The sequence below is a fragment of the Oryzias latipes genome, chromosome 14, assembly GCF_002234675.1.
Source record: "Oryzias latipes chromosome 14, ASM223467v1".
In the NCBI taxonomy this organism is placed as follows: domain Eukaryota; kingdom Metazoa; phylum Chordata; class Actinopteri; order Beloniformes; family Adrianichthyidae; genus Oryzias; species Oryzias latipes.
In genome coordinates, this window is record NC_019872.2 from 29,717,088 (window position 1) to 29,730,872 (window position 13,785).

Genomic DNA, 13,785 nt, shown 5'->3' on the forward strand with positions numbered 1-13,785 from the left:
GCAAGGTATTCTGGGAAAGCAGATTATCAAGAGGAACCTGCGGGGCTTATGGCCGTCTTCCTGCAGTTACCTGCTCTAGTATCCAAACGCTCAGTCATACATAAATGGTAAATGGTGTATACTTTTATAGCACTTTTCTTCCTACAAGGACAAAGCGCTTTACAGTCACACACACAGTCTCACACATTCACACACTGGTGGCGGCTCCGCTGCCAAACACAGGCGCCTGCCTACCACCAGAGGCAAGGTGGGGTGCAGTGTCTTGCCCAAGGACACTTTGACTCATGGGCGTGCAAGGCGGGAATCGAACCTGCAACCTCACGATCATGGGTCGACCGCCCTACCGCTGCACCACGGCCGCCCACATGCATGTGTACAGCATGTTGTGTTTAGCTCGTGCTGATCTGGAGCCCTGACGGCGTTTCCATCTGTGTCATCTGGGGACTTGGAAGTCATCTGAAAAACCTTACAGGACGGTTCCGTCCAGAAACACCAACGAGGCGTCGCTGGACTGAACCGTCGGTTCAGAAAAGGTCAAACTTTCAGACAGAAAGCCTCGCCTGAGACGTCCATACCTGTGCTTCCTTTAGACCAGGGGTCGGGAACCTTTTTGGCCGAGAGAGCCATCAACTCCACATATTTTTAATTGTAATTTCGATAGAGCCATACATTAATGTGGTGTCCCTTTCCCACACTGAGACACGGAGACTTAACCTCATTTAAGTTTCTTGGTTCTTGTTATTGCAGACCGCAACAAACGCCGTACAATTAATTCAGCAAATCCTGAATCTCTCCCGCCGAGACGAGAGCGCTTCTACCAACTTTATATTCCCCCCTCCCGCTCCAGCCCTCCCATCTCCCTTATTTGGTCCATAGCTGAACCCCATTGGTCTAAATTACCTAACAACAGGCTGAGCGACAGAACTGAGGGCCAATCAGATCTCTGCTTGATGCGTTTAATGAACTCCAGGGGCCTCATTTATAAAGCTTTGCGTAGGATTTGCGTCAGAAGTGGCGTACGGATGAAACATAGGACGTGCGTACGCACAGAAATATTCGGATTTATAAAACCGTGCGCACGCACATCCTACGCATCTTTCCCTTAATAAATCACAACCGATTCTAAATGCAGCGCAGCTTTTGCGGCTTCATGACACGCCCATAGTTGCCCATAAATAGTCCGTGAAACGCCCACAAATGAATATTCATGGCTTGCTAAATCATGGCAAACACAGAGAGGAAATGAAAAAAACGTAACTTCACTCAATGTGAAGTAGAAGTTATTGTTGGCGAGTTGGAAAAGAGGAGAAAAGTGTTGTTTGGAGGGCACAGTGTGGGCATTACTAATGCCAAAAAGGCACGTGAGCGGCAAACGGCTACAGCGCTCCATGGGGGGGGCAGATGCACCAGGTGACGCGTGGTTCCTCCGAGTGCTCCTCTGTAACGCCGGGCCCAAAAGCCCGCAGAGGTCCAACAGGACGGCTGGAGGAAGTCAGAACCGGCTCATAAGCCACTCGTCCTCTTTTGCCAGCAAGTCTTCTTGCTGTCTAAAGATGCGTTCACTCTGAATTCTTCCATTTGCCACATCTTCTAAGATCAGCCATTGTGCGTCATTACGCATTGTGATGGGGCATTTTATTTCCATCCATTTAATTGCATCTGACAAGCTACAGATGTCGGTAATAATCCACGTGGAAATGGGAAATTGATCAGCAAATGTAATTTCTTGTTGCTTTCTGAATGGTTGAGACATACGCCATACATTGTTTTATCAAAAATAAAACAAACTAAAGGCATATGTATGAATACCATAATTCTGTAGCTTATGAAGAAATGTTTTACTATGTAAACAACTTTCCCCAGTGGACAATTAGTGCGTCTCTCTCTATCTATCCATCTGTGTCTGTCTGATTGCACCTATATCTGCTCCGCCAGACGGACACATTGACGGGAATATCAGTTTTGTACATTATTTCGTTCTGTTAACTATATTATTTATATTATTTATGAGGATGAATTGCACTACATGCCAATAATGCAGAACATATTTCACTTTTCTTTTTCCAAATAAGTGTTCATTTGAATTTCTGTTGTAATTTTCGTTTGATTTTTTTTATTTGTTTCACTGCTGATCGATCAAACGGGTGTTGGTGTAGCTGTTAATTGTCAGACTTGCTTTGTGAAGTCTTCATGTTATTTCTGAGAGGCAGTATTGTCATTTTCACTTTCACGTGTTTCTTCCATCTGTCGACGGTGTCGCCGTTTCTCATTTCACCCGTTTTTGTGCGTACGCCTGGGTCAGAGCGTGAAGGACCGCACATTTTCCCCTCAAGTTTGCTTTTATAAATCTCAACTATTGCGTAGAGAGTGGCGTACGCCTTCTTTTGTGCGTACACAACGTTTATAAATGAGGCCCCAGAACTTTTAAGGCGACCCAAACAGCCACCCAGTCCAAGTCAGTAAGCAACGATATGTTTAAAACTAAATATACAAATGAATGTGTGCATTTGATTTAATTTCAACATTTTTAAAGTACAATAAGTCTGTGGATTCTTTTTAATAACATTGTTATGCTGTTGCTGATAAATGATGAGTATTTCTTGTGGTGGTTTTGCTGATGGTCTAGTCTGGTTGATACGTGGTGAGTTTCTGCTTCACGCAGGCGTTGAGACTTTAAACGTGATCGTAGGTCTGAATGTTCTGTAGATGTGAGACAGACCTGGAGTCAAACACACACTCACACGCTGCAGTGAGTGACGGGCAGCGGGTTTTACGTTTTTACAATCCCTGCGCGATTCACCTGCTGCCGGTCCCCACAACCCCCCACCCTCTGCTTTCTTCCTCTAACATCCCGTCTCCGCTACTGCGCGCTCTTTCTCAGAGACGGGAGCGCAGTTTTAGGCTCGGCAATTCACAGGTTTCCGGCTGCTACAAACTCTGTGAAATAATAGATATTAGTAAAGTGACCTCTGGCATCGCATCGCGCCCCAGAAGGACTGGTGTAATGAAAAAAGTATAATTAAAGATTTGTCTGCGAGCCACATGTGACCATCAAAAGAGCCATATATGGCTTCGCGAGCCATAGGTTCCCGACCCCTGCTTTAGACCCAGAGCGGCTGCACGCCGGTGCTGCAGAACCTGTTCGGTTCCTTCACAGGTTAGAAGCGTGCGGCCAACAGAAGCCAGGAGATCACCGGGTCACCTGTAGGAATCCACGCATCAGCCTTTATTTTGAAAGTCCAGTGGCTTAGTGGCTGTAGGTGACTCTGCTCCTTCATACGTGACTTCCTCTCAGAAGAACAGACTATTCTTTAGCGTGTTCATGTGTTCTGCAGGGTGAGGCCTCTGCTGTCTGGTACTGTTACCATCATTTGAAGCAAAAGGAGGTTTCCAGTCAGCAGCTAAAACACAGAGGGTCTAGTTAGGAGGACGGACATGCAGGTGAACACAGAACCTTCCTCATGACCCAAAGGCGTCCATGACCTCCAGCGAGGTTCAGCTGATCCACAGGAAGCAGTCAGACCTTCACTCCCCCCTCCTTGAAAGGGTCTTAACAGTTTCACCTGCCTGATGTCTCTGCAGGGCCGCCCACTCTTCCTGCAGTCATCCAGAAACATCTCAGTCAACGTCGTCAACGGCAACAAGCAGCTGCTCACGCAGCTCGTCACAGGTGAGACCTTCATCTTCCAGAGCGCTGCACCTCAGTGAATGTTTGTTCTGGACTCTTTAGTCCCAAAACGGTGATGGTCTGAGCAGAAACCAAAGGTTCTGTAGAACCTTCAGAACCAGCCCGGAAACGCTGTCCCAGCTCCGTTTTCTTAAGGAGAATGAACGGAAGTAAAAAATCCCTCATCTGGCCTTGATTTATGTTTGATCACTGAAGACAGGAAACGTAGGTTAAATACTAAAACATAAGGTTCATTTCAGAGAATCCAGCAGGAGAAACTCTGCAAAAACCCCGAAGGCTCCACAGTCTTTGGTCTAAACTGAAGGAGAAGATCTGCAGACAATAAGTCTCAGATTATTGTTCCATTTCTGACAGTAGATCTTTCTGTGAATTCTCCATACATTTGAATGTTCTGTCATAATGAAGCTCGTTAACGTTTAATCAGGAAACCAGCCTAAAAACCCGGGAGATGTTCCAAAAGAGCGTTTTAACGTTGGACCTTGATGGTCCTTCAGTTGGAGGCGGGGTTTCCTCCCCCTGAGTCGCTGCGGCTGAACGTTTCTCCTCTGCTGCATGTCTGCAGGATCCAGTGGATTCAGAGCACAGGGCCGCATGTTTGAAGTCAAGTCCACCTCCGGGAACCTCCTCTTCTCCGCCGATGAGCAGGAGGTGGTGGTGGGGGCGGAGCGGCTCCGGGTGACGGGTGAGTCTGACCCAGATTCCTGCTTTAGCTGTTCACCTCTGCACCAGGGCGCCTCCTGATGAGGAGAGGAGTCTGAAGTGATGAAGGGGAGTTTGTGGCTCGTGCAGAGCGCCCGCTGCCCCTGATTTCCTGTGGGGCGGGGGGCGGAGCCACAGTGAAATGAGTTCCCGGGGAAACATGGACACAAACAAAGCATCTGCATGTAATTCGAGCTGCAACAGAGAGGCTCCCATGGAGTGATGGGAAATGATTCCAGCTTTCATTTCTCACAGCGTCTGTGTCTGTCAGGGGGGGGCGGGGCTTCACAGGTGTGGTACATTCTGGGATTCTGACAGAAAACAGGGGGCCAGGACCCCCCATGACTGCTCCTGCAGGTCATGGCTCATGGGACGCTGGGCCTCCGTGTTGGTAGGAATGGAGCAGAGGAAAATCCCCTTCATTGTAACTGCACTGGAGGTGAGAGCAGCCATTTCCCATGATTCCATGCTCCATCGGTGCCTTCCTGTGGTTTGTTTTCTGCTCAGACTTCTCCTCATATCTCAGGGCTGGGGGGCTTTCCGTCTCAGTGAAGGGGTTTCATCAGCGTCAGCCCTCATAAAAGCAGAGACTCTGACCGCATCTACAGGAAATGTTCCGGCTGTTATCTGCTTCCATCGGAACCGCGCCGACGCCGGCAGAACGGGACGCTGCTTTTTATGAACTGTGAGGAAACAACAGGCAGGTGTGAAGGTTTCGTCTGATGGATGGAGATAAGGATCAGATGAAGGAAGCTGGATCCTCTGAAGGCAGAAAGGGCCAAACATGACGGACAGACCTTCATCCGCCTCCCTGAACCGTCGAACGATGGTTCATCCCTCTTTCCTAAGACCATTGAGGGGGGGCTCCAACACCCTGCAGTGACAACAATTATGATCCAGGATCTTCACTTTTTTCTTTTCATCACATTTTTCCTCCAGACTCAGTGTCCCATCACCTCCTCCTCCCAGTGTTCGGATGAGGGTGCTGCTGGTGTGAGACGCTGGACCACAGCCCTCGGTGTGAGCCCTTCCCCCTCGTCTGCTTCCCCTCACACCTTCTGCAGCCTCGCTGAGTCAGACTTCATTACTGTCAGACGCCTCGGCGCAGGAGGAGGACAGGAGACGAGGAAGGAGGGCTGAGGAGCGTCTGAAGCCCCTCCAGCATCTGCAGGAGTAAACTGCTCCTCACAGAGACGCTCCTCTGGTCTCCTGAGCCGCCAGAGTTCATGATCTCTGACAGGACACGTATCTCCAGGCCAAACATGGAGGTGGGAGTGTCAGAGTATGGGGCTCCTCTGCAGCTTCAGGACCTTCAGCCTCCATCAGTGCGTGACCTGATGATGAAGGGTTTCTGTTTCATGCCAGCAGATTCTCTCACCTGCTCACCAAAACCCAACTCAGCCGTTTCAGCAAACGACCCGATCAGAGTTCCACCCGTCCCACCAGACTGTCAGGAGTGGCGGACGTTACAAAGAGACCCACCAGAACTCATTTGCGTTTTGTTGAGTTTCTCTCTAAAGAAAAGGTTTTCATTGACAGATCTCCCCCTGCAGATGAGAGGAACGTGGACGTCAGCTGTTCCCACCTGGATGTGACTGAACTGCAAACGGACGCATGGATTTTCTCTGTTGGGCCAATTAAAGCCGAGCGCAGAGGACGATGGCGAGTCTCAGCGGCGATTGTGACGACGTGCCGCCGCTGCACCAGCTCCTCCAGGAGAACAGCAGGATTATCAGGAGCTGCTGAGCCGCAGCGTGACGGATGCATCTCCATGACAACGCCAGCAGAACACGCTCTGCAGAACCTGAACCGCCTCTGGCAGCTCGGTTCTGGAGGTCTCAGACTGAGACATCCTGAATCCGTCAAATCTTTTCTTCTTCTTTGGTTCTGGGATTCTGCTGCTGAAGAAACAACCCCATCCTGTTCCAATCATCGGAACCACAACTGGATCCACCTGAGATCTCTGCACAACCACAGCACCTATGGCCCCCCCATCCTACCTCATGGTTCTGGTCCCGCCAGAGGGTCATGGTTCTGCTGGATGGTGGATCTCTGTGTGGTTCTCTGGAGTCTAAAGCTGCACAAACGTCTCTGAGCCGTTGAGACTTTTAGTTTTTTACTGAGCCGTTTGGAATCAAATTATGATGAAAAAATAGCTGTTAGTGTTTGTTCCTGAGGAGAAACGCCTGCTCATCCCAACGACTCCTGGGTGGTCAGCAGCCACATTTCACTCCATTTGTCCCATGATGCTTTGCAGCGTCTTTTCACACGTGTGTCTGTGAGGCTGGCTCCGTTCTGCAGCCTCTTCCGTGTGATTATGAAGCTTTCGGTGAGAAAATAATCCAGCTGGGATGGGAATAGCGGCGGGCTTGTCAGAGTTGAAGGTTAATGTGTTGGTAACTCAGAAACAGGAAGTCCTCTGTGGAAGCCTCAGCTCCCATAATCCCTCTGTGCTCGGGGGCAGATAATTCCCCGCCTTCTGTTGTTTTGTATTCGTCTGGCTTTTCTTCCGCTCCTCCACCAAAACGAAATGAGAACTTACCAAACTGATCAAGCAAGGCCAAGAAAATAGCCCCCCCTGATCGCTTTCTGTCCCTTTTTGTTGTAATTAGAGTCAAAGTCCTTTCATTACCTTCAATTACGGCTCATTGACTCTGAAGTGTGGTTCGAAAGGTGTTCAGCGCCTGACAATGAAGCTCTGCAGACAGCAGAGGGGGGAGACCAGCAGAGGTGAGAAGACGGGAAGTAATTGGGAGAACAGCCCCCCCCCCTGCCGTCGACAGGCAGCCGTAGCCGCACTTTGAATAATTTCATATCTGCAAATCAGACGATGTGATCAGCTTCATCAGAAAAGCTTTTAGTGCAGAAAACTCATCAGAGTGGGGGGGCCGTTTGTTCCAAATGAGGATCAATGATGGTCATGTGACGAGGAGATGTTTCCTCTGCAAACATCATCCTTCCTGGAAGCTCAAAGCTTCTCTCACTAGAACAGCTTCAGAAATGCTGGAAAATTCCTGATTTGGCTGAGAGGAAAAGTTACTTTACAATACTACACTATACTACATCATGATATACTACATTATGATATACTACACTTCTTTCACTTGCGGCTTTTCCCTTCAGGGGTCGCCACAGCGAAACAACCTCTCTTTCAAGGACGAGTCGCATGGTTAACTTGGCAATGTTAACGCCGGATGCCCTTCCTGAGGCAATCCTCTCAATCCAACCGGGCTTGGGACCGGCACAGCAGCAGAGAAGGGAACAGGGAGCAGCCCGGATGCGAACCCTGGTTTCACGGACGGAAGGCGCCGCAAACCAGCACGAGCTAAACTGGCTCCCATTATGATATACTACACTATCCTATACTATTCTATACTATTTTATTCTATTATATTGTGTCCACCCTCCAGAATCACAAATAACATGTTTAAGAGCCAAAAAACCATAATTCTAAACTACATGGTTTTTGCATGTTTGGGTGGTTCTGGGTGTTTTGGCGGGTGGTTCTGGGTGTTTGGGCGGGTGGTTCTGGGTGTTTGGGTGGGTGGTTCTGGGTGTTTGGGTGGGTGGTTCTGGGTGTTTGGGCGGGTGGTTCTGGGTGTTTGAGTGGGTGGTTCTGCATGTTTGGGTGGGTGGTTCTGTATATTTGGGTGGGTGGTTCTGCATGTTTGGGTGGGTGGTTCTGGGTGTTTGGATTGGTGGTTCTGCGTGTTTGGGTGGGTGGTTCTGTATATTTGGGTGGGTGGTTCTGGGTGTTTGGGTGGGTGGTTCTGCGTGTTTGGGTGGGTGGTTCTGTATATTTGGGTGGGTGGTTCTGGGTGTTTGGGTGGGTGGTTCTGCGTGTTTGGGTGGGTGGTTCTGTATATTTGGGTGGGTGGTTCTGGGTGTTTGGGTGGGTGGTTCTGGGTGTTTGGGTGGGTGGTTCTGCGTGTTTGGGTGGGTGGTTCTGTATATTTGGGTGGGTGGTTCTGGGTGTTTGGGTGGGTGGTTCTGCGTGTTTGGGTGGGTGGTTCTGTATATTTGGGTGGGTGGTTCTGGGTGTTTGGGTGGGTGGTTCTGCGTGTTTGGGTGGGTGGTTCTGCGTGTTTGGGTGGGTGGTTCTGTATATTTGGGTGGGTGGTTCTGCATGTTTGGGTGGGTGGTTCTGTATATTTGGGTGGGTGGTTCTGCGTGTTTGGGTGGGTGGTTCTGGGTGTTTGGGTGGGTGGTTCTGGGTGTGTGGGTGGGTGGTCCTGCGTGTTTGGGTGGGTGGTTCTGTATATTTGGGTGGGTGGTTCTGCATGTTTGGGTGGGTGGTTCTGTATATTTGGGTGGGTGGTTCTGGGTGTTTGGGTGGGTGGTTCTGCGTGTTTGGGTGGGTGGTTCTGTATATTTGGGTGGGTGGTTCTGGGTGTTTGGGTGGGTGGTTCTGTATATTTGGGTGGGTGGTTCTGGGTGTTTGGGTGGGTGGTTCTGCGTGTTTGGGTGGGTGGTTCTGCGTGTTTGGGTGGGTGGTTCTGTATATTTGGGTGGGTGGTTCTGCATGTTTGGGTGGGTGGTTCTGTATATTTGGGTGGGTGGTTCTGCGTGTTTGGGTGGGTGGTTCTGGGTGTTTGGGTGGGTGGTTCTGGGTGTTTGGGTGGGTGGTTCTGCATGTTTGGGTGGGTGGTCCTGTGTGTTTGGGTGGGTGGTTCTGGGTGTTTGGGTGGGTGGTTCTGCGTGTTTGGGTGGGTGGTTCTGCATGTTTGGGTGGGTGGTTCTGCATGTTTGGGTGGGTGGTTCTGTATATTTGGGTGGGTGGTTCTGCGTGTTTGGGTGGGTGGTTCTGGGTGTTTGGGTGGGTGGTTCTGCGTGTTTGGGTGGGTGGTTCTGCATGTTTGGGTGGGTAGTCCTGTGTGTTTGGGTGGGTGGTTCTGGGTGTTTGGGTGGGTGGTTCTGCGTGTTTGGGTGGGTGGTTCTGTATATTTGGGTGGGTGGTTCTGGGTGTTTGGGTGGGTGGTTCTGCATGTTTGGGTGGGTGGTTCTGTATATTTGGGTGGGTGGTTCTGCGTGTTTGGGTGGGTGGTTCTGCGTGTTTGGGTGGGTGGTTCTGGGTGTTTGGGTGGGTGGTTCTGCATGTTTGGGTGGGTGGTCCTGCGTCTTTGGGTGGGTGGTTCTGGGTTTTTGGGTGGGTGGTTCTGGGTGTTTGGGTGGGTGGTTCTGCATGTTTGAGTGGGTGGTTCTGTATATTTGGGTGGGTGGTTCTGTATATTTGGGCGGGTGGTTCTGTGTGTTTGGGTGGGTGGTTCTGCGTGTTTGGGTGGGTGGTTCTGTATATTTGGGTGGGTGGTTCTGCATGTTTGGGTGGGTGGTTCTGTGTATTTGGGTGGGTGGTTCTGTATATTTGGGTGGGTGGTTCTGCATATTTGGGTGGGTGGTTCTGGGTGTTTGGATCAGTGGTAGACTTCAGTGTGAATGTTGAGGTCCAGGTGAAGATCAGAGAATCCTGCGTCTCTCCAGTCCATCATACCAGGTCAAAGGTCGTCCTCTGGACTTGGTTTTCAAAGTTGAAGACGTTTCACCTCAGATCCAAAAGGCTCAGTCGATTCTCCAGATCTTTACTACAGAAGTTTTCTGTAGGAAGTTCTTTCAAATGGAATGGACTTTCAGAGGAACCGTCTGACCCACTTTGACTCACAGAACCACTTTGATTTCATTGCTGAAACCAGAGGCGACAATCCCGACTCTAAAGAGGCTGATTGTGGGAGAAAGTCCTTTCTAGAGTTTGAAACATACATTTTTCATCGTTTGTTGACACAAACTTTTCATGGTTGTGGATTTAAAGCGTCTTCCATGTTCTGCATGACACGGATTTCAGCCTCTGAGCTGATGGGAAACGACCACGACTCCTTTACAGATGCTGTGTATAATGCAGAATTTCAAAATAAGAGACGGCTGAAGAGGACATGAAATATTCAATTCTAAACAAGGAGGGGATTAATTTTTAAAGATTTTGCTTTTATTAGCTGTTCAGTGTAGGTTCAGAAAAGTTCAGCTGAACTTTCTGATGAGAAAAACAGAATTTTTACTCTTTGCTGAATTCAGATTTTTCCATTTTTTTCAGATTTTAGATAAACTTTTGTATTCCTGAAGCAGCTTCTTATTGTTTTCAGTGCAGCTCTGTCATTTTTAAAAATAGCAATAAAATATTTAGCTTTAGTTTCCTTTTAGTGGAAGTTACTAAAACTGACGAGTCTACAGAGTCACAGCGGTGCATCTTAACTCCTAGACCAGCCAACCTTCTGAGTCTGTTGGAACCCAAACTCGGAGAGAAACTGGCCTAAAAGGCCCTGACCCGCTCCGGCCCCGGTGCTGGGCCTGACCCGCTCCGGCCCCGGTGCCAGGCCTGACCCGCTCCAGGTTCCTGAACCGTTAGAACCGCTAGAAGGTCTTTCAGTCTTTAAATGAGAACTATGCTGAAGACAATCCCAGTCTCTGCGTGTTTCCATGGCGACAGCATCCAGCTGCTTTTATCTCCATCAGAGTGGACACTGTTAAACTGTAATAAGACCATAAAAGACTCTGCAGTTACTGCCTCCAGGATTTACTCCTGCCCCGGCGCAGGCGGCCCGCCTTTTATGGTGTTATCTGGAGAGGGTGGAGGACGTGCTGTCGTTGGAGCAACCGTCGCATTCTTGTCAACTGAGCGCGCTCAGAGGAAAATGAAGAATCCATTAAGATGGCTGCTGTGACGGTTCAGGGTCGTGGGCAGGTCAGCGGCAGGACGTGGAAACAGGATGGATGACGAGGAGCATCCATGTGAGACGTGATTCTATGTTTGACAGAACATGACATCATCCAGTCTCACGCCTCATTTCAAACTCTTTGTGCTTTTTATTTAATCATTATCACAAATTGAAGCACGGTGTGTGAGTATAATGGTTTGGGACTGTTTTACAGACAGATTCATGACTTTGAGGAATATTGTAAATAACTTGACTGAACCCTCAGGACTAGACCGGTCCAGAACTTTATGAAGGACACCTGAAGGTTTGGCTAAATGACGCTTCACTTCCTGAATGAAGCCAAACACGTTCTGGGATCTGGAATGTTCTGAGGAAGAATCAGAGCTTTTGTGACGGAACCAAACATTTTTTCAGATCCTCGTTTGTCAAAGACATGATGATGTGAACGTCTTTGTTGTCGTGATGGATCAAACGCTGAGAGACGTGACTTTGTTCTGTCAGAAACAGGGTTTCAAGAACAAACCTCCTTCATTTGTCTCACTTTCAAATGATGGATGATGATGATGATGATGATGATGTTCTTCATCCGTGACCTCGCTGTTTCACGTTCAACGTTTCGGAGCTCCAACAGGAGGAGGAGCTCCAACAGGAGGAGGACCCTGCAGCTGAGCTGCTCACAAAGTGCTGAGTCACCTCAGACATGAAGAGCTGAGTCAGCATCTGAGAGGTCAGCGGATAACCTGCCCCTTCATGGATAGGGGTGTGTTTGGAAAGAGGCTGGCGATACGATAGCGTGTCCCGATATTTTACGGAAACATGTTTTCTTTCTTTCTTTTTTTTTAAATTTGACTTTGAAAAAACAACCTTAATTTCAATACATCTTCCACTGTAATAAAAAGGTCAAATTCAGTTTATTTAATGATCACAATGTTAAGCACTGCAACTGTATCTCATATATAAGTTGCGTTTACCAAAGCAAACTCATAGTGCTTTTATTTTGGTAACTAAAAATATAGAAAGCGAACAGTCAACATTGTCTGATTTCCACAACAAAATATATTTCAGTGTAAGAAAAAACAAAGAATGAATGTTCCTTAACCAATAAGTTTCTATTGGGGAAACTAAATGCTGTTTATTTTCAACATTAATGTAGCTTCTCCAGTACTTTTAAACGGTTCAGGCGCCTGAATGGTGCTTCAAAAATAAACGGGGGGGGGGGGGGGGGGGGGGGGGGGGATTCTTTCCAGAAACAATAAAGTGAAACAATCAAATGAAGGAAAGTTGCTTTAATGTGACAAAGAGGCTTTGTTAGATAGTCTGCTCTACAGCGTTGCAGCCACGCTTTCTCTTTCAGTAAACTGGTAACGCTGATCGCCACCATGTCGGCCTTTTTTCAGAGCGTTGGACACATCCCTCTGGTCCATCAAGTCCATCAGGTCACATACTAGAATCTGTTGCTGGGAGGTTCTGCAGAACTTTGGCCCGCTTTGCCGATAGCTATTTTAGCTGATGCTAAGTGCATTAGCCTATTAGCCGTCGAGGCTGCTGTGCTTCACTCGTTCTTATCTGAGCCGCTAAAAGCACATCAATCCTCGTTTTTCTATCTTACTGGCAGCAACGTGGCTCAGAGTTTCTGTTTGGTATCCATCCCAAGTAAAAACTAAGTAGTTCATGTCTGATAACAACACAACAAGCTGCCTGTTGTTTTGTGCAGAGTAGAGCTGCTCAAAGAGGCTCCGTGTTCTCTGCTGCCAACTAGTGGTTGGAGGGTGAAGTGGACAACAGGAGAGGGCGGCAGTGGCTCGGGCGGTTGAGCGGGTCGTCCAATGATCGAAGGGTCGGCAGTTTGATCCCACTCCCCCCAGCCAACTGTGGTTTTGTCCTTTGGTAAGACACTTCACCCTCCTTGCCTCCAGTGTGTCTCCACTGGTGTGTGAATGTGTATGAATGATCCCGGTGATGGTCAGAGGGGCCGTAGGCGCGAACTGGCAGCCACGCCTCTGTCAGTCTGCCCCAGGGCAGCTGTGGCTACAACCGTAGCTTACCGTCACCATGTATGAATGAGGAGTGACTGAATAATGGACACAATGTAAGCGCTTTGGGTGACTGGAAAAGCACAGATAAATCTTATAAAAAATAAAAAAAAGAGTCAGACACTAAAGGTCGCTCAGAAATAATTAAATAAAAACAAGTCTGACGCTCCCGTTTGTTAGCTAGCATTAGCAGTTAGCTGTGGTTTTCTTCTCCTTCGTCTCCATGATCACATCCCCGTTCAGAACCCTGGAGAAGTTCTGTAGGAGAAAGAAATGGACCAGAGAATTCAGATATTTCTCGTCCTGTCTTTGTCTTTTATGAGGAGCTAATTGAAAAACTCGTTAAATCAAAATGCAGCAGGAAGTCCAGTGCGAGCCGCCATCTTGGATGCTCCAGATGAGCGTGAAGGTGACATGACCAAAGGCTCGGACCCGTCCGGTGTTTCAGAACAGCAGTCGGCGCTCCTTTTTCAGCCTGGCAGAGAAAGCTGAGGTGTCTGATCTGAAAACGTGTTTTTCCGTCAAACCATTTTGAACATTGGATTTAAAGCCGCGGCGCGGAAATGTTTTCCCTGCGTCCTCCTTCTCTGCTCTAGATCCAGCCACTGCTGATTCATGCAGATGCAGCCGCGCTCCAAGTGATTTTCCAGCGTGGACGTTT

The 13,785-nt window shown here is 48.6% G+C and overlaps 1 protein-coding gene across 6 annotated transcripts in view; it reads left to right on the forward strand.

Annotated features, from left to right (window-relative positions):
- sgcd (sarcoglycan delta) overlaps positions 1-13,785 on the forward strand; it is a 198,058-nt gene that overhangs the window by 166,897 nt on the left and 17,376 nt on the right. For all 6 annotated transcript variants that reach the window (XM_023962866.1, XM_023962869.1, XM_023962865.1 and 3 more), the window contains 2 exons: positions 3,583-3,670; positions 4,251-4,370. In XM_023962866.1, the coding sequence (XP_023818634.1) occupies positions 3,583-3,670; positions 4,251-4,370 (208 nt within the window). The remainder of the gene's footprint in view (positions 1-3,582; positions 3,671-4,250; positions 4,371-13,785) is intronic.